The 20,308-nt window shown below is 60.5% G+C and overlaps 1 protein-coding gene across 29 annotated transcripts in view; it reads left to right on the top strand.

Moving 5' to 3' along the window:
- EPB41L1 (erythrocyte membrane protein band 4.1 like 1) overlaps positions 1-20,308 on the top strand; it is a 127,101-nt gene that overhangs the window by 90,822 nt on the left and 15,971 nt on the right. For 13 of the 29 annotated variants that reach the window (XM_089308036.1, XM_089308035.1, XM_089308034.1 and 10 more), the window contains 8 exons: positions 806-841; positions 3,018-3,200; positions 5,674-5,778; positions 9,409-11,235; positions 11,712-11,819; positions 12,927-13,334; positions 15,180-15,284; positions 17,393-17,473. In XM_089308036.1, the coding sequence (XP_089164162.1) occupies positions 806-841; positions 3,018-3,200; positions 5,674-5,778; positions 9,409-11,235; positions 11,712-11,819; positions 12,927-13,334; positions 15,180-15,284; positions 17,393-17,473 (2,853 nt within the window). The remainder of the gene's footprint in view (positions 1-805; positions 842-3,017; positions 3,201-5,673; positions 5,779-9,408; positions 11,236-11,711; positions 11,820-12,926; positions 13,335-15,179; positions 15,285-17,392; positions 17,474-20,308) is intronic. The other 16 variants (XM_089308048.1, XM_089308051.1, XM_089308046.1 and 13 more) reach the window with 6 other exon arrangements.

The raw sequence follows: 20,308 nt of genomic DNA, 5'->3' as shown, positions 1-20,308 counted from the left end.
CCTGGGGTCTGGTCAGCCTGGACCGTGGCCTTCACATCCCCCAGCTATGGCCCAGCTCCTCTCAGCCCTTGTGGGGTGGGAGTGGGAGGGGTGGGAGTGCTGCCCACCTGTACTCTTCCTCCTTTTTGCCTGGCTCTCCCAGGGGGCTGCTCTCATCCTGGATTTGCCCCTTTGGCTGTGGTCTGAATCACCCCCTCCCTCGCCAAAGCATAGGCAGGTGTCCCCCAGGCTGCTCACGGTGTGAGGTACAAGTGTGCCCCAGCCTCCTTTCAGGTCCACACCCCCCTGCCCAGTGTCCCTGGCTCCTGCAGCTCCCCCAGCCTCACGTGCATTCACTCACATTGTGTGCACTGCACCCCTCGCCCTTCGACTCATGCACACGGATGTGCGGCAACACGCATGTGCACACACAGGCCAGCTGCTAGGGCTTCCTCTTCTAGAGATGTTAAGCAGTTTCCTCCCATCAGGCACCTCCGCCTTGTAAGCACAGGCTCCCAAACACACAGTCACTGCAGCAAGAAGCACAAGACCCCGGCACACCCACCGCACATCATCTGCAGAGTGCGGCTCCTCCCACTTGGCCTCCGGTCCCCAGCCCCCTCTTTGCCTTCCCAGGACAGCTCCCTGCTTCCCACCCCACACCTTCCGTGGCGCTCTCGCTGCCCTGCTGGCGGCCCCGCTGCCTGACTGGGTGTGATGCAGTGGCTGCCCTGCTGTGCCAGGCCGGTCGTGCCGGTCGTGGTATCTCTAATCCGTTTGCTCTACTGACCCTGCTGGTTGCTTTCCCTCCTTCCGCATCTGCTAGCCGGAGCAGGAAACCACGCCGAGACACAAGCAGGAGGTACTGCACGGGGCCCGCCCCTCCCTTCCCAGCCATCAAGTCCCCCGTTCATTTGTCACCACGCCACAGCCCATCACCAGCACCATCGCAGCTTCGGCTTGTCTCTGCTCCCTGGCCAGCCCCCTCCCCATCACCCTTGCTCCACCCACCTCTCTTCCTCCTCACCTGTCTGCCTCCCTCTTTCTCACCCCAGCCGGCTCTTCCTGCCTCGCCGCGTGCCCCTCCAGACCCCTGGCAATCCACGTTTGCATCTCCCGTGCTGACCATCTTACCTGTGTCCACCTGTGTCCACCAACCCTTCTAGGCCATTCTGTGTTTCCATTTACTCATCTCCCTGCCTCCCCCCGACCTTGCTTAATGTCCCTCCTCCCCAGGCACTGTGGTCCCGCCTCCATCTCATCTGTGTCCCTTGTCCTCACCCCAAGCTTCTTCATCTCTCTTGGCAGCCAGATGTGGGAGTGGGGGCTGGGGGAGGGCAGTGCGCTCAGGGCACATCGGTGTCTGCCGAGGCTCTGGCTCCACTCCTGCCCGGGTGGGGCTGCGTCAGAAGCCGCCTCTCCCGTTCTCGTTTCTTGCTCGTCCTCTTCCCGTTCGTTGCTCCCTGCAACTCAGTCCACCTGTGTTTGCTGCCTCTCCGCCCCTCTCACCTTAACTGCAGAGACGTGGGTTATTCTTGGGCAGCCAGAGACTGGGCCATAAGAAGGGCCTGGCCTTGTAGTTCCAGGATCTGAGTGTCAGCCCCAGTTCTGCCCTTGACCCTTCAAGGGTCTTGGGAAAGCCCCCAGGCCTCAGTTCCCCCTCTGCAGAGCAGGCCTGGGGACTGGTTTTCTCCGAGGCCCTTAACCTTTAAGGATTCCTGGAGTCCCACCGCCCCCGTGTGGCCATGGCGGGTATGATGCACCCTCAGAGCTGGTAGGGCAGGGTTGGGATGGAAGACCCCAGGCCGCATCTCGGCTGGGATCACGAACAGTTGCAGCTCCAGCTAGTCCTTGCACAGTCTCCATTGCATCTGACTTGAGGGACAGGCAGTGTCCTACAGGCCGCTGAGCCCGGGACGGGGTGCCAGAGGTGCAGACAGATGTCTGTAGGGAAGCAGAGGCCCCAGTGGGATCCATCTCCACCGGGGGTAGCTTAGCAGTCTGCTGTGGATGCTGGAGGTGAGCCCGGGAGAAGGTTCTAGATGTTTTTCTCAGAACCACCTGACGTGACTTGAGTGAGGGTCGTCTGTTCCTTGTCCTGAAGCAAGTTAACGTGAGTCCTAACAGCCTTGCAGACAGCGGTCCTGCGGCTGCTGGCCCAGCCTTGGCAGCACCCCACCCAGGCAGATCACTCCCTGATCACAGACTCAGTGGGTTAATGGGGGCGGGGGACGCAGCTGTGACTCCAGCCATCCTTGGCCCAGTCCTTGTGCCCGACCTCGGTCTACAGTTCTCATCTTCCTGAACGCCCCACAGGTTCCTAGTGTGTCTGTCGGCTGTAGCACCCATCTGCTCTTGGTGACTCACTGCCGGGAAGGTGTCTGCAAGATCCTGGGTGACTAGGGTGGAAGCAGCTCCCGGAGGACAAGGCTGAGCTGTCTTCCTGGTCCCCGGTCCCTAGTGAGGGAGCAGGGGCTGTTTTCTGGGACAGCCTAGACTTTAGGAGTCTCTGCACTCTAGGCCTCCATGGGGCCTTGAGCAGTCACGTGTGTTGGGCTCAGAGGGGCCTGGACTGGACGCCCTGCCCAGCCCAGTGTTCCAAGGTAGGGCCGGGATCCGGGAATGACGAGGGAGGCCAGTGAGTGAGCTAGAGCAGCCCAGTGACCAGGACCAGTGAGTCCTCACTCGGGCAGGAGCCACCTGCTGGGCCTTGGTCGTAACCACAGGAGGGCACTGCCATGCTCCACTGAGCTCGCAGCTCCCAAGGGAACTCACTCAGACTGGTGGAGCTGGGTGTTCCGAGCCCAGGACGAAGAAAAGGTGACTTGGCCAGAAGTCTTCCTTCTCATCCTAAGTGCTCCTGTCCCGGTCTGTGCACCTGTCAGGGGTGCTCTTCCTGGCCTCCCAGCCCCGGGGCTGCCGGGTGAGGCAGGGGCTGTTGGTGGAGGTTGGCGAGGCCACTGCCGTCATCACCCCTGCATGCTGCATCCCCTGCTGGGAGCTGACCCCCTAACCCCTGCCCTGTCCGCCACCCCCAGTTCCTGGACAAGCCGGAGGACGTGTTGCTGAAGCACCAGGCCAGCATCAATGAGCTCAAGAGGACCCTGAAGGAGCCCAACAGCAAACTGATCCACCGGGACCGGGACTGGGAGCGGGAGCGCAGGCTGCCCTCCTCGCCTGCCTCCCCCTCCCCCAAGGGCACCCCTGAGAAAGCCGGTGAGGTAGGTCTCACCCTGGACCCCTGCACAGACGCCTTGGGCGGGGGGGGGGTGGGGGTGGCGCTATGTACTGATTTATACTCATCCTCCACACCAGCACATTTAACCCCTTGCTGTCCTAGGGGCTGGTGGGTTGGGCTTAGGGAGACATGTTCTCTAAATCTTGGAATCCTGGGTCCCAGGACTCACCTTGAAGGGTGAAGAATTCCAGAGACTCAAGGTAGCGCGGTGGCCTCACCCCGGCGGCCCGCTGAGTCCAGTGTCTGGAGGCAGGACCCAGAGTCAGCAGTTGGAACAAGTGCCCCGGGCGATTCTCGTGCACACCACGTTGTGAGAATCCTTGTGGCACTGTTTAGCAGCCAGCCCTCTGTGTGTGCTTACTATGCACACACAGATAGAGGACTGATTCCTTCCGGCAATGTTCCCAGAGCCCTTTACAGGGGCCCAGGGCCAGACCTGCTCCCGTGACCTCAGACAAGGACCCCATACGACTTGCCTTTTGGAATGGAAAGCGTGGGGGCACTTTCTTAGTTGAAAAAACAGACCAGGATAGAATTGGGGGAATTCTGGTATTTGTAATCCCCAGCACTTGCTAAATCTTGGCAATATTCACCCCAGTTTATACTTGGGTGTTTTCTCTCTGGAGCTGTTACATACGGGTCTTGAATCTGATCGTGGTCTAGTCTTACATCACCTGGGTTTGAGTTCTGGCTGCACTGGCTGCTGGCTGGGTGACTGGGCTTGCCACTTAATGCCCAGTAGGTGGAGACAATGAGCACCTGCTTCCTAGGGAAGCACCTCCAAGTGCAACATGAGTTCCTGTTTGTTTCGTTGTGAGAGTCTAGGGCTCACTCACAGAGGCTAACTTCACGTCCAAGTTGGAAGGACCCTTGGGACACTCTTGGTTCAGGGTCCTCATCTGACAGACAGAAGCACAGATCCATGATGAGGAAGGACTTGGTCAGATTACAGGCTGACAAACAAGCAGGGCCTCGGAGCAAGACCGAATCCTGTGAGGACCTGGTGCAGGGCCCACCGTGTGTGGGCTGCCCTCTAATGCTTTGAAACTTGCTGATGCCTTCACTGTGTTGTTAGCAGGGCACTTGATTGGATCAGTCCTGCCTGGAGCTGCTGGATAGTGGAGGACCTTGGCCCACAGAGCCACAGACCCAGAGAAGGCTCCTGGGGTAGCTCCCTGGCTGGTGACGCATGGAATTGAGAGTGCTTTGGGGACCTCGAGACTGGTGCCATGGGAGGAGGGCAAACCTCTGCATCTACTCAGGACTTCTCATGCAATCAGGACCTGGGCCGGGCCGCAGGGACTGTCTCGTGATCCAGTGGATGCACCCCCTTTCTGCCCCACCTCCTGCCCCGGAGATGGACTTGACCAGAGTGGCCTCTAGACAGTCCTGGCTGGGGGTGAGGCAGGGCATAGAGGCTACCAGAAGGGGGTCAGCCTCCAGAAAGAAGGGAAAGCTGGGCCCTGGTGTGCGGGGGGGCAGGGGGGGGGGCCTGGAGCCTGGCCTGGTCTCAGAGCAGCCTGGCTTGAGAGTGTGCCCCACCTGCTGGTGACGGATGGAACTGCTAGGAGACTGATGGACACTGGAATCCCTCCGCCCAGCACCAGCTTTGTGGGGGCCTCTGGCCAGGAGTGTCATCCAGGTTTCCTAGTGGCTTCCTCAGCAGTTGTTGGGCCCCTTGGGGCCAAGAGGGAAACAGTGGAAGCTTTAGCTGTTCCCATTTGCCAAACCCACATTTTAATTCCTAAGATAACTGTTTGTTTATTTCTTATTTATTATAATTTGAGAGACACACAGGACTCCCATCTGCCGGTTCATTTCCCAAATGCCAGCGATAGTTCAGGCTGGGCCAAACTGAATCCTGGAGCCAGGAAGTCAACCTAGGTGTCCCATGTGGGTGCAGGTCCCCAGCCACTTGAGCCATCGTCTGCTGCCTCCCAGAGTGCACCTCAACTGGAAGCTGGAATTGGGAGTGGAGCTGGGTCTTGAACCCAGGCACCTCAATGGGGGCGCAGGCATCCCAAGTGGTGTCGTCCCCGACAGGCCAAACTCCTGCTCTGAAATAACTTTTTTAAAGTGGCTGTGTCACTCCAAATGCAGAATGGAGCTGTGGCCTAAGCCAAAGACGCCCAGGGACGACTTGGAGTCAGAGTCGGGGTGGTACGGCTCTAGCAGTTCCTGAGAGAGAGTGGGCAGGCGGCGAGCCAGGCCCCGTGGGCGCAGTGCTGACTGGCAGCTGACTGGGGCCTCCCTCCTGCCCTGCTCACAAGGGTGTCCTCCCTGCGTCGCTGTGCGGAGGCTCCTCCCCGACCTAGCCCACCCCTCCCAGGGTGCAGCACTCGGGCAGTGACTTACTGACTGCGTGTGTGTCTCTCCTGCTCTCTCTCCCCCTCTCTCCTCTCTCTCCTTTCCCTCCTCCCTCTCTTCTTTCCTCTGGCCCTGGGCATCCCCTGCAGGCCCAGAGGACCCAGGACACCCCTCAGCAGGACTTGGGACCCGAGCCTGGAGCGGCCGCGGGCTGGGAAGTGTTCACTCAGAAAAGCCTCGCAGCGTCTCCTGAGGTTAACTGCCCTCCCCCTCCCGGGCCCCTCCTCCCGGGGCCCCCTGCCCACCCATCACCACCCCCTTCTGTGCTCTGAAGAGCACCCTTCCTCTGTGGTCCAGGGAATGGAGCAGACTGTAGCCCGTGTTGTCCCCAGGCCATGACAAGCAGGCGCCACATCCCAGGAAGCCATGAAGAGCCCCATCATGTCTGGCTGCAGAGGAGAGCCACACACAGCCACACACTGGCCCTGGGCCCTGGTGAGGGAGGCCGTCTCTGACCCCTCACCTTGGGGTTGGGGGTCAGGGCCCCTGTGTGCCCCCTGCCCTGAGGTCTTGTCTCTCTTCAGAAATCTAAGGGTGACCATGGCAGGTTAGGGCCTGGCTTTCCACCCCTCCCCTGCCTCCATCTTTTCTTTCTTTCTTTTATTTATTTATTTGAAAGGCAGAGTTACAGAGAAAGACATGAAGAGAGAGAGACAGGTAGAGATAGAGATAGAAATCTTCTATCCACTGGTTCATTCCCCAAATGGCCACAATGGCCAGAGCTGGGTCAAGCTGAAGCCAGGAGCCAGGAGCTTCATCCAGGTCTCCCACATGGGTGCAGGTGTCTAAGCACTTGAGCCATCCTCTACTGCTTCCCCAGGCACATTAGCAGGGAGCTGGATCGGAAGTGGAGCAGCTGGGACTCAAACCAGCACCCTTATGAGATGCCAGTATTGCAGGCGGCAGCTTAACCCGCTACTCCACAATGCCAGACCCCCTCCATCTTTTCTAAACTGCCCTGGGCCTTGGGTCTGTTGAGGCCACTGGGCAGGCAGAAGTAGACGTCCTTCTCCAAGGAGTATCTGTGGGGCTGCAGAGAGAGTAATCAGGCAGTAATCAAGACTTTGCCTCTGGGCCCAGTGTGGCAGCAGACTGAGGGCTCTGGGTGCAGGCTGCAGCCTTGCATGGGTGGTGGGCATCGAATCCAGGCCCTGGCAGCAGGGGCTGCGCCCCCTCTCTCTGGTGGGACTTCACAGGCTGTCAGATTGGATGGCGCTGATGCCCACCCCTCTGTGGGCGTGGTGCATGTGGGGGCATAGCCGTCCCTGAGAAAAGGAAAGGAAACTTCCATAGCTGCTGCAGGAGGGCCGGAACTGTGGGAAGACGTGAGCAAGCTACAGACGTGGTAAAGCGTAGATCCCGCCTCCACCCTGTGAATTTTTCCTTGCTGTAAAAATACAAACAAAACCACCAGTGCCGCGTCTTGAGGGAGGTCAGACAGGAGTCCGTGGCATCCCGAGGCTAGGATCAAAGAGACGCTGTGGAGCCCTGAGCCCCCAACACAGCCCTCTCCGGCATCCTGCAAGCCGCCGACGCCCTCTCCCACGCTGCTTCAGGCTGGGTTTCGATGCTTTTGTCTTGCGTTGAAATCTGCCCCCTCTGCGTCAGCTACCTGCCACCCTAGATCTGCACCACCTGCATCTCCAGGAATGCAGCCACCCCACCCCAGCACCCCCACCTGTACTTTCTCCCAGGGTGTGGCTTCCAGCAGGCTCCTCCCCCTGGGCCCTCCCCTCCTGGGAAGGGCAAGGTCAGCAGGACTGCCCAGCTGCAGAGTTTGGGTGGGAGCAGAGCTGGTGGAGCGCCTCTTGCTGCAGTGCCCCCAGCTGGTGGCAGGGGGCGCTCTGAGTGAGACCCGGAAGGTCCTGTGGCTCAGGGGACAGGGCGGCCAGTGGCAGGGCCGGTGCAATCGGGGGGCTGCCCTGGCGTTACCCCGTCAGGGTGCCTTTGAGACCAACCCTCACGTGGCCCCAGCAATGCACTGGTGCCGGGGACGTTTTTCTGCCTTTTGTTCAGTCCTGTTTCCCCTTCGGGGTCCTGTGTATCTGTAATCCTTGTGAGAAGCAGAATCCCTCCTGCACGCCCGACGGTCCCCCTCAGCCCCGGGAGAGCCTCAGTTTCCCCTTCTGGTAGAAGGCTGGCAATGCCTGCCTCAGGTTACCGGTCGGATTAGACGTAGCAGCTTAGACTGGCACGGAGCAACCGTCACTGCGTGCCTCCATTTCCCTCCTGCAGCAGCTTCTTTCCATCCTGTGCCGGCCCCGTCCCACCTCACTGTAGCATTGGGGCAGGAATGTTCTGGAAGGGCCTCATTGCAGGCTGATGATCGCGCTACAAGGAGGCTGCTTCCCGAGGGCGTGAGGGAGAGCGCTGGCTCCCGTGGCCTCTCAAGCACTTCGTCTGGGCAGGCTCAAGAGCTGTGGTCCTGAAGGCTTAGCAAGCGGAAGCGAAACCTCAGAACCAGGGCCGCCCCTCTCGGGACCTTCTGCCTTCCCTTGGTCTGTTTCCTTTCGGCAGGGTTCTCAGGACGAGGTCTGGTTTCCCGACAGTCTTGGAGAGTTTGATGAAAACGGGGCGGGGAGAGACTCCATCTTCAGAGTCCCTCAACCCCTGTGGGACGTGGTAGACTCTGGTAGGGTGGGATTGGCAGGGTCCTCCCCCTGAGAGGGAGCCTCAGGGTGCATAAACCATCCCCTCCTGTCGCCAGGAGCGGTTTGTGGCACATCTGGCCGTGGAGGTGGGCCTGGCCGGGGAAGCGCCCACCGCAGAACTTGGAGTCAGAGATTGGGTTCCAGGCCGCCGTGGCCGTGGCTGTGGCTTTCAGGGCCAGGGCAGCCCTGGGTTATGGTGCACGTTAGACTTCCACAAGGGTTTTTGTGGGCACAAAGTGTTTTGGCAAGACCCAGTGGCCTTCCTGCTTTGTAACGATTCCAGATGATTCTAGGAGTCTGCCGCTCCCTCCTTGGCTTCCTGTGGATGACCCCGGGGAAGCGGGGACTGGCGTCTGTGGGTGGTCTGGCAGGGCACACTCAGCTCCTTTTACCCACGGTCATACTCCCAGCTCTGGTTCCCTTCCTTCTGTGCCATGTTCTGGACAATCCTTTTCTACTCTTCCCGTGGGTGGGTGTCCTTAGAATTCTCCAAGGACAGGCCTCGGTGTTGGCTCTCTTGCATGGAGCCGCACGGCGTTCGGGCTGTGTCAGCCGTCACGGTGACTTGTGCTCGCCTGGCTGTTTGGTGTCTGCATTGCTGACCCGTCTCCTTCCACAAGTCCTATGGAAAGGTCGCCCTTGAGGCCGGGCCTGTGGCACTTTACTCAATGCTGCTCCTCAACTTGACATTGGGTCCTGGCGGGCACCCGTATCCCCTGGCCGTGAGACAGGTTAAGACCCAGGCATCCTCTCCCGGCTCGGCCATCAGCACCCGTCACCTTGGGCAAGCCAGCGACTTTCCCTGCAGTGAGGAGACCAGACCCCGTCTCACTGCAGACTCCCTGGGATGGAAGCCACTTTCCCTGCTGACAGCGACGGTTGTATTATTAGGAGCGGCCCAGTCCTGGCCCATCCTTGCATCTCCATTGCCCTGTGGCTCATGTGGGGAGGGCCCGGGACCCTATCCCCTTTTGTCCAGCTGGGGGCAGTGGTTGAGGGGAGTCACTGAACAGTTTGTTGGGACGAGAGTGACGGGCACCGTCCGACCTCCCTCTCCCCGGCCAGTTCTGGGGCTGGGCCAGACCTCGGCCCCCTCTCCAGAGGGAAAAGGGGACCCGCTGTCCAGGTGCTTGGTGTTTCACATTAACTCTTCTTGCTCCAATTGAAACACAGGGCTCAGAGCATTGGGTATTTATAGAAAGACAGTGCACTCGGCCGGAAGAGCTCGGCCTCCTCCGAGCGGCCACCACGCAGCAGGAGGACAGCGAGGTGGGCCTCGCCGACGTTCTTGCTGATGGCAGACTCTCCAAGGTGGACGTTCTGGTGGACAAGTTCAAAGTGGAAGTGGCCACAGAAGAAATGGTGGCAAGCCAAAGAGCGAACACCCAGCGACAAGGAAGGATGGTTGCAAGTCCTGAAGACTTCGAGTCCATGTGGGAGGAAGGTCGCTGGGTCAGCGAGAGCCCAGCGTGCACTGCCCCGGCCGCAGGCTGCACATTGGCAGCCCAGCTTCTCGAGGGCTGCGAGCTCAGGGCGGGCGCCCGGGAGGCAGCCGTCAGGAGCCGCTTTGTCTCTGGGGGCCGGCCGCGTGGGGGCCTGGAGGAGCTGCAGAGCTGCGGGAGGCACCGTGCCTCGGGGAGCAGCCCGGCAGAAGTGGACGCCCCCTCTCCAGCCTCCGACAAGGGAGGCCTCCAGTCGTTTCTCTTAGAACCGGCGCACTTGGAAGCCAGGGCCGACTTGAGCGATGAAACCGACACCTCCTTGGCAGAGAGGAGCTTCTATTTAAACTACGGAGAGAGAGACTTGGAAGAGCAAGGCCTCCCTCCAGCCCTGGAGGAGAGAGAAGAGCCCCCGGATGCCCCTCCTGCAGCTGAGGCCGGGCGGGAGCTGTCCGAGGGACCCCTGGCCCCGGGGGCCTCTGCTGCAGCTTCGGGTGGGAGTGAGGATGAAGCCCACACAGCTTCCTCGGAGGAGGGGGTGGCACCCCCCGAGGGCCTGAAGGAGCCTTCTGCAGGGCGGATGTTTGCTGAGGACCAGGGAGAAGCGAGGCAAGGCACAGAGAGAGAGTTTACCCACCTGGCAGCCGGTGTGGCCGAGGAGGGGGAGCCCCCCGGGAGTGGAGGTTTGATGGGAGGGCCTGAGGAAAGCCCCCCGGCAGGATGGAGGAACCGCTCCCCGCAGAGAGGAGGGGCTGGGCACCCAGACGCCCCGGCCCGCGTCCCGCAGTGGGCCGCCCCTCCTGAGGTCAGGAAGCTGGCCAGGCTGGACACAGGCGACCTACAGCTGCAAGAGAGGCGAGTGACGCAGAGCCGGCCCGGGGAGCCTGAGGCTTCCGCACCTCCTCGCAGAGAGGCCACCACCCCACCGCCAGCCTCCCCCAGGAGCTCCGAGGTTCTGGCAGCGCCGCAGGGAGCTCCTCCAAGCCCCGCCGCTCCCGGGTCCGGAGGGTCTGCAGCACTCAGGGCTCAGGCTCCAGCGTGGCTCACGAATGCCCCGGAGCCCACAGGCCTCGCTGGGTCAGCTGTGCCACCTGTCCCCAGCAGAAAGCCCCGAGTTGTCCCCGAAGAAGCAGAGGCAGCCATACCCCCGGGGCTGCAAAGGCAAGTGACCTCTTTCCAGGCTGGGGGCCAAGAGAGCTCCCTGGAAGACATCAGCAAGACCTCAGTGGCCACCAAAATTCGGATATTTGAGACCCACGGAGCTGAGCCTCGCCCGGCGCGTCAGCTTGAAGCCAGGGCCCTTCCCGGTGACCTGTCTCCAGAGGCGCCCGCAGGACAGGTGGAGCAACAGCGGAGCAAGCTCTTAGACCTGGGTCTCATCCAACTCCAGCCCCCGGGGGACTTCGCCAGCCCCAGAGCTGTGCCTTGTTCCGCCCCGCCTCTGAGCACCAGGCACGCGGGAAGTGGCACTTCTGCCAGCTCCCCCCAGGAAGCGCGCACGGAGCTCAGGCTCGTGTCCCCCGATTCAGGCTGTGGAGCTGCGCTGGAGGAAGCTCCCGGGGTAACTGGCCACGTGAGCCCCTGCCCCGCGGGGCCGACCGCATGCCCTGTAGTGCTCTAGAAAGCATGTCTCGACGGCGCCCACCATTACCGCAATCAGAGGCTGCTTATCCCCACCCCACCCCACCCCGTGAGTTCTTTTCCCCGAGCAGGCCTGAGGGTAGCCCAGGCTGAATGGTGGGTTCATCTGCTTGGCCAGGAAGACCCTCAGCTTTGGGTGCGATCCTGTGCGCAGAGGGTCGACCCCGTGGAGGAGGCAGCTCTGCCACCAGCAAATGGCCCGCTCACTTTGCCTTGCTCCGACCTGCCAGGGCCCTCCCTGTCTCGCTTGGCCTGTCCGATGGTCTTTCTTCATCCTTTCCTATCCCTGGTTCTCCTGCCCTGCGGAAGCTGACGGTCCGGAAGTCTCCATCCGTCACCTCTGCTGCCCTCGCGGTCCCGGTGCCTCCTTAAGACTAACTGTCTTCTCTAATCCAGAACAAGCCCAGAGATGCGGCCAGGGGAGAGAAGCGCCTCACCCGCCTGGCAGCCAAGGCCCCTGGCAAGGGGGCGCGCCTGGGACTCGCCAGCCCCCCGGGCCCCCAGGTCTCTGCCGTCCCTCTGCGCGTGGATGGCCCCATCGTCTCCACTGCCTTAGGTCCCCAGCTGCTCCGGCAGCGCCTCTTGCGGCTGCTCAACTCTGGCTTGTCTGGAATGTGGCCCTTGCACTTGCCAACCTCCCAGCCCCCGGAGGCTAGGCGGAGCCTCCGTTAACAAGGCAATCTCTAAGCACGCCGAATCTCTAGAACCTGGAGCTCAGTGCTTTAAGAATTCATTGTGGGTGTTATATTGGTCTTTAAAAAAAAAAAAAAATAGAGAATGTCATGAGCCAGACAAAAACGTGCGTGTGCGGTGTTAAGTCCCTGACAGGCCGGAGGAGAGGTACGTATGTCAGACAAGAGTCGCTGGTTCTCCCGAGGCACCTCCTTGTCCTGCTCTTGTCAATTACACTGATGGGACCAGAACCTCCTCCTCGCCGTGGCCTGCTCCTGGCCCACTTAGGGAGCCCGGGCTGGCACCTGTGTAGCCTCCAGCCCCCAGGATGCCGCGCCCAAAGGGCCTGACCCTGCTTTGTTCTTCCCTCTGCTCGGACGCCGGCCCCTCCCTTGGAGACTCAGTGGAATTGACAAACCGCGCTGGCTTCCTCCTCGCGCCTCAAAGCTCTTGGCCCTTGCCTCTCTGCCGTGCCCTCCTGAGTTCCCCCCAAGTTCCCGATCTCGTACCCTGGTTCGCTCCTTGGTGCCCCCTGCACGGATGGGCCCAGGGCTGGGCACCCATCGCTGCCTCCCGCACAATGCCGCTTCCGAGAGCTCCCAGCTCCGGGCCGTGCTGGAGCCTCCTGTCCAGGGCTCCCTGGCAGGACGTCCGCTTTATACCTGCTTCCGCCATCAGCGTGAGCCCTTGGCAAGGAGCACCCCAGCTCTTGAAGAGGGTTGGTTTGGGCTTGGAGCCCGTTTTGATTTCAAGGACCCTTTACCGGGGGTGTTTCTCGCTTCGTGACCTGCTCTTCCACTCGGGACCTCGGCACAGCCCTAAGATTTCTTCTCACATTCACCGTCTTGATTTCTCTCTCTCTCTCTCTCTCTCTTGCTCTTCCCCTCCCCCCACCTCCTCACCCCACTTCCCCATCCCTTTGATTTTGTCCGGCCGTAGAGAGCAGGGCTGAGGGAGGGCTCGGAGGAGAAAGTCAAACCGCCACGTCCTCGGGCCCCCGAGAGTGACACGGGCGATGAGGACCAGGACCAGGAGAGGGACGCGGTGTTTCTGAAGGACAACCACCTGGCCATTGAACGCAAGTGCTCCAGCATCACGGTCAGCTCCACGTCCAGCCTGGAGGCCGAGGTGGACTTCACGGTGATCGGCGACTACCATAGCAGCGCCTTCGAGGACTTCTCCCGCAGCCTGCCGGAGCTCGACCGAGACAAGAGCGACTCAGACACCGAGGGGCTGGTGTTCTCCCGGGACCTCAAGGGGGCCCCCAGCCAGGACGAGGAGTCTGGGGGCGCCGAGGACAGCCCTGATCGAGGGGCCTGCTCCACCCCGGAAATGCCCCAGTTTGAGGTACAGTGGAGCTTCGTCGAGACACGGGTGCACCCCGGCACTGCATGCTCAGAGGGCCCCGGGCCTCGCAGGAGAAGAGCGAGTGGCCGGCCGCAGCCTGAAGCTCCGTCCTGTGTTGCATGACGAACCCCCCCGCAGAACAGCATGGCTCTGCGCGCGCATGTGTGCCGTGTCGGTCCGCCCCTAACAAGCGCCCCTTGTCAGTCTGCCCCTAACAAGCACTCCTTGGCGTCTTGACCCCGCGGCCCCATGGCTTGCCGAGGAGGTCAAGCAATGCTAGGCAGGCTGGGCTTGTGGGACTCCTCCTCTCCCTGCCCGTGTCGCATGTCACCCGCGGAGGGCTCGTGGCTGTGCACGGCCAGCTCTGAAAGTCGAATGGTTTCTCATGATCCAAACCCAGGCTCATCTCCCTGGGGCCTGGGCTCCTGGGGCGGGGAGAGAGGGGGGAGAAGGGACAGCAGTTGAGATCCGCCTGGCCCTGGGGTCTTGGGGTGGCCGGAGACGCTCCTGTTCGGTGGGGAGGATGCAGGGGCAGCCCAAGGCCAGGCCTCTCTGCGCTGGGACCCCCGTCTGCAGAGTTGCCAGGGGACCTTGTTAGAAGTCATCTCTGCCCCCATCTCTCGTAGCCCAGCCTCCCTCCCACACCCCAGCACTGGAATATCAACTCGCCCCCTCTGGACTCGCTCTCCGTATGGTGCCCTCTGGGTAGAAGGTTTGTCCTCCCTTTCTGTGCCTTGCACACAGATGGTGCTGCACGACGGAGTGGCCCTAGCAGGTGCTGTCCTGAACACCTGGGCAGGAGTGCTCCCGGCCCCATTAGGCCTCTGCTCTGGCATCATCCGGTGCCGCCGGGTCAGCATCCTGCCAGGGGCCAGCTCCTCTAAGCCTGGCCTGCGCCAGGCTTCTTCAGAAAGTTCATGGAAAAATGAGACTAAAAGGTAAGTTTATTTTGATGCAAAAAAAAAATTTTGAAACCCATGCATAGTTTTTCTTTAAAAAAAAAAAAAAAGTGTTTTCCATGAGCTTTGTGAAGATCTCTCACGTTAGGCACCAGGCGGTGACTAAGGAATGGCCAGGCGGCAGGGCTGCGGCCGACTGAGAGCGCCACCCCCACCCACCGTGCACGGCCTGGTGTAGGCACAGTGTGAGGGAGGCCCAGCGGGGGCCCTGGGGGGCACCGATCATTTGAGACTTCTTCTAGAGCCCAGAGGATGGATGCTGCTGGCTCAGAGCCAGAGCTGGTTTCTTTGACTCCGGTTTAGAAGTCAGGACAGTGAATATTAAATCCAGAATTTTTCTTACAGCATTAAGACAATCGGACGGTCTGTTTACTCACAGGCTATGGTACCAGCTGGCTCATAGCCGGCATGTGGCTTCCCACACGCCCTCCACTGCCCGCCCATCCTCGACGAGCCCACTTCACCCATGTGTGTCTCCATCCACGGGGGTGGCCGTGGCTCCAGAGGAGCAGCCAGGAGTGGGTGGCTTTCCCACGGCCATGGTGCAGGTTCAGGGACATCGTGTGTAAGAGAACACAGCCTGGAGCCAGCCCGGCACGGAGTGTACTCACAGGAGGGATGTCCTCTCCATGGTGGCCTGAAAGCCCAGGGCACAGCCGCCCTGAGGTGGTTGGGTCAGGGCCTGGGGCAGGCCTGCCTGGTGCTGGCCGTGGCTCTGGCCCTCTCCTGGGCTGGTCGTCTGTGCCACCACACCCTGACCTGCCTTCCCTTCCAGAGAGTTGGCCAGCTCTGGGGCTGGGAGATAACCGGCTGGCCCTTCGCCACCACTGCGTGAGCACGAGCCAGGCTGGCTTCTTACAGAGCGTCCTCCCGCATCTCCCTACAGCCCGTGAAGGCAGAGACCATGACCGTGAGCAGCCTGGCCATCAGGAAGAAGATCGAGCCGGAGGCCATGCTGCAGAGCCGAGTCTCCGCTGCAGACCACACCCAGGTAGCCCGCGCTGCCGAGGACCCTGAGCGCGGGGTCAGGCGCTGGGGGCAGCCGGGAGCCGCCTCTGCCGTGCCCATGGCTCAGCCAGCCCTTCCCACCCCTGCTCCCCTGGAGCCCCATCTTACCCTGAGCCTCAGTGTACCCCCTAAGCTCTGGGGTGCAGGGTGGGTTAGGCTCTTGTCCTGGGTAGACCATGCCTCTTAAAACCTCGTTTTCCCCATCTGTAAGATGGGGGTGGTCCTGTCTCCCCTTTCTTGTGGGAGTGTTGGGAGGATGCATGGTTGATGGGTTAGGACCCCGGTTTTCAGGTGGCTTGAGGGATGCCAGGAGCCACTTGGGGAGAGAAGATGGAGCAGCCACAACCCAGCTGCAGTCAGAACAGCTCACCTTGGGTCATGTTTACACGTGGGGCTTCAACAGACTGGTGACCTGCACAAAAGCCCGGAAATCAATTGTCTTAGCAAGGTGAAGCCCACTCGGCACCTTGGGGAGAGGTGTCCTGAGAGACGCAGCTGCTCTGAGCCGCCAGCTTCAAAGATGAGGACGGGGCTCTGAGAGGCAGTGCGGGGGCTTTGTGCCCTGAGTTCAGTCTTTATCTCGAGAACTAAAATACGACATAAACAACAGCCTGGTTTCCAGAGGCTCTCTCCCCCTCTTACGGTGCTGCTCTTGGGGGGTGGGGGTGATGCTGCCCAGAGCAGGTCAAGACTCTCGGGCTCTGCTGGGCTGGGCTCTGTGACCTTGGGCAAGCTGCTTTCCCTCTCTGACCTGTTTTGTCTGCTTCACATGGGTTTCCATATAGAAAAGCTTAAGGAAATTAAGTGGCCTCACATCCCACAGCCTAGTAGCTCTTCCTGATATCAAAATAAAACAAAAAATTCAGTTACAAAATTCAAACAGAGGGCCGGCGCCGCGGCTCACTAGGCTAATCCTCCGCCTAGCGGCGCCAGCACACCGGGTTCTAGTCCCGGTCGGGGCGCCGGATTCTGTCCCGGTTGCCCCTCTTCCAGGCCAGCCCTCTGCTGTGGCCAGGGAGTGCAGTGGAGGATGGCCCAGGTGCTTGGGCCCTGCACCCCGTGGGAGACCAGGAAAAGCACCTGGCTCCTGGCTCCTGCCATCGGATCAGCGCGCTGCGCCGGCCGCAGCGCGCCGGCCGCGGCGGCCATTGGAGGGTGAACCAACGGCAAAGGAAGACCTTTCTCTCTGTCTCTCTCTCTCACTGTCCACTCTGCCTGTCAAAATAAAAAAAAAATAAATAAAAAAAAAAAATTCAAACAGAACAAAATGAAATTTTTCTCATGCTATCTTCTAGAAAAATATTTACACACGTGACAGTATAAACACCTTTATCTCTGTACACTTAGAAATCTTATGTAAGTGCCATCAGCCTCTTTTAAACCCTACCTGTTTTCCTTAATAACTATTTGCGGATCACTCCCTATTGGCATAGGTGGACCCCTCCCCCTTCTTTTTGCCATTTAGGAAGCAAACCCTGTTTTGTTTTCCTGTCTCCTGTCACTGGACCCTGTGGTTATTTCTGTCTAAAATTTTTTTTTAATGTATTTGAGCAACAGATAGGCGGAGAGCTCTCAGCCACTGGCTCCCTCCCCATGTGGCCACAGCAGTGAGGGACTGAGCTGGGAACAGGGCTGTCACCGCTGCCTCCCGAGGGCTGTGTTAGCAGGAGCTGGAGTCGGGAGCCAGAGCTGGAGATCAGACCAGGGCGTTCCCGTGCAGGGTGTGGGCACCTTAGCCCCGGGGCCAAGCTCCTACCGCTGGTTCTGTCTTTTGCAGTCAATGCTCAGAGCCTACCGTGAACCTCTCTGTTCGTGCTCCTTGGCAAACTTTTCTGTACCCAAAGAGTAAATTCCTAGGGTCAAAGGCTGCATGCTTTGAGATTTGAATGGAATTTGTCAGATTATTGTTTTTCCTTTGTGCAATGCCCTGGGTGAGCCTGCCAGGCTGCCCTGCCTCTGTGCTGGCCGCCTCCGCGTGAGCTCACGCACACGGCCGGTCACCCTGGAGCTGGGAACACCATGGGCCTGGTGGCAGATGCTGCAGATGGCCGTGGCTTTCTTGCCCTCTAAAACGACTCCTCTGGCTGGCAGGTTGATGGGAGTGCCCTGGCGGGGAAGGAGTTCATGGTCACCGCCCCCTCCATCACCACAGAGACCATATCAACCACCATGGTAAGTCAAGCCTGGGCGCCCCCCTTTCTGAGCGGCCCCTCCACTCACGTGGCTGCAGCAGCTGCAGGACTCGCCCGCTGGCCCCCCAGCCTCGGGCAGCGGCCCCCTGCCAGACACCCATCAGCTGGTGCCTTAGCTGTCCCAGGGCAGTCCCACGACAGTTTCCCCAGCAGAGTGATGGGGGGTGGAGCGCCCGAGTCAGCCTCGCAGGGTAGAAGGCGCGTGGTGCTGCTGGAGCACTGGCGCGCGCCAGTCTCGTCTCAGGATCCCCCTGGTGCACCTCCCCGGGTCTGCAGCTGAGCCTGACAGTCACTGAGGACCCTTCTGGCAGTGGCACCTTTTGGGGTGTCTTGAGCCACTTCCTCGCCTTGGTCAGTAGATGGCAGCAATGAGCTGGAATCGGAAACAACATTTTGAGGGACTTCCTGAACGACCTCGTGGTTCTGCAACCTATTTGCTGTCTGACCCATGACAAAAGGTCCTTGGCCTTGGCCTCAGGTGTCCTCATCAGTAAAATGGGTGTCATCCCCATTCTGCCCGGCTCCCGGGTTCCTAAGACTCCAGCAACACTGGGTCCTTTAACGATGACCCAGGTCAGGCAGCAATCAGCACCCAGGCTGCAGTGCCAGGCGCTATGCGGAGAACTTTGAGTGGATTCTCACCTGGGCCTTTACAGATGATGGAACTGACCTTGAGAGAGGTCAAGTGACTTACCCCAGGGCACACAACCAATAAGTGGCAGTGCCGGCTTAGCCCAGGCATCCCGACACCAGAGGCCCCCCCTCCCAGCCCCCACCGCTCTGCTCTGCTCCCCAACCCCCGCCCCACCCCGGGCCCAGCGCTGGGGCTGGAGAAGGGAGCAATGCCTGCGTCAGCTGCCTCGAGCTGCTTTCTCTTGGCAAACCCCCCGACGCTCACCTCGGAGAATAATTGTTAGTTTAGACTAACAATTAAGTAACTGCAGGGAGGTTTGGAATAGACAAAGATTTCAGAATCAACAAGTCCAAACCAGTATCCAGCTGGCACACTTTTTTCCCCTGGTCACTCAGTTCCTCCTCTTCCCCCCAGCCCTTGACCATGGGGCACTGGGGTGCTGGTAGGGCTAAATTCAGACACATCCGCACGGTGAGCAATGTTACGTCACTCATTTACTCATCCGTCCATCCACCCACCCATTCATTCGTTCCGAAAGCATCTATCAGCCTCTGCTAACTGCCTGCCTGCTCCAGACCCACCGAGCTAAAGAAACACACTGCCTGCTAGGGTCCACCCATTCACGTCACCCCACAGGGAGCGAATGTGCCCCACATGTAGGCTCTGGGCACACCGTGGTGAACAAGGCCCAGCTCTCCCACTTCCTGGCTGCATGACCTTGGGCAAGTTACCTGCACCTCTCCAAGCCTCAGTTTCTGTGGGGTGAGAGTAGGGGGCGAGAGCAGCAGGGGCCTGAGAGGCTGCACGTGGGGACGGACTGAGGCCCTCTGGCCACGCCCGAGACCGGTGCCTGGCACACACTGAGTGGCATGGAGCTGCGGGCTGCTGTCGCTTCTTCCTGTCTTCGTGGAACGGTGTCACCACGCCCTCCCGAGGACCACAGGGAGGACGGCTATGGGGCGACAGGAGTCGGGGCAGGCGTTACCCAGGCAGGGACAAGTGAGCCGTGTGTGCGGGAGAAATTCAGGTGCAGTCATAGGAGAAAGGTGTCTAGGCCATGGGAACAGCAGTGCAAAGGCAAAAATGCGAAGAGGCAGAGCCTCTGGAGGCAAAGCTCAGTAGTCATTGAAGCCAGGGTCAGGGGTGTACAGGAGGAGCCGAGGGAGAAGAGACCCCAGAGGAAGTCCAGGCCCGAGCTTGAGGAGCCGCGAGTGTCGCGTACAGATTCCAGCTTCATGCCGGAGACAAGGGGGAACTGCTCACATCCTAAGGTAGCGGCATGATGTCACCAAGCAGGTGCTTCTGGGCTTTAGGAAGATCAGGCAGGACTAGAGCAAACCCTCCTTCCGACCCCTCCTTCCTCCCTCCTCCCTCCTCCCTCCTCCCTCCTGCCTCCTCTCCTTTGGTGAATGTTTACTGAACACCCACGACGTGTGAAGTATTGCACCGGCCCCTGTGAGTCCAGCACTGAAGCAGAGAGACAGCAACAGCAACCCAGCAGCTGGGAGAGGCGGAAGGAGAAGGCAGGGAACTGGCACAGAGACTGGGGTCCAGCCTGCAGCAGGGCCCAGGGCAAGCAGGTGGCTGCAGAGGGGGGGTCAGGGTCAAGGATGGCCGGAGTGAAAGACAGAATTTGGTCACTAGTCGAAGGTTCAGGCAACAGGAGGACAGATGGGCTGGGGATGCCGCTCGTTAGCCAGTGGTTCTCAGAGTGTGGTCTTGGCAGCCTGCCAGAAAGGCAGTGCGCAGGCCCAGCTCCAGGGCTCTTGATACAACGCTGTGGGGGACCCGGCGGACTGCAGTCCTGCAAGCCCGCCAGGGGACCCCTCAAGTCCGAGGACCACCGGCAGAAACCGAGCGCATGGAAGACTCCACTGGGGAGCCACCGAGACCAGGCTGCCCGTGTGACGCTGCAGGGGGACGGTGTCGGGAGGCTGCTGATCTGAAAGTCTAGGCCGAGGTTCAGCTGTAGCACCATGCGCAGAGCAGCTGCTGAAGGGACCGTTCTGGATCCCTGGACAGACAAGACTGAGCCCTGAGATGGGGCGGGAGTGGGAGGGGGCAGCCGGGCTCCTGGCCAGATCCGAGGCACTAAGTCTAGGGGACAATACCAAGATGTAGCAGTTAGAACCCAAGGTCGCCCCAGGAGCGCCACCTGCAGGACAGCGTTGCAAGGGCAGG

This window comes from Oryctolagus cuniculus, chromosome 11 (assembly GCF_051225735.1).
Source record: "Oryctolagus cuniculus isolate XC-2025 breed Fujian yellow rabbit chromosome 11, ASM5122573v1, whole genome shotgun sequence".
NCBI classification, from domain to species: Eukaryota; Metazoa; Chordata; class Mammalia; order Lagomorpha; family Leporidae; genus Oryctolagus; species Oryctolagus cuniculus.
This window is presented reverse-complemented; position numbering and strand designations above follow the sequence as displayed.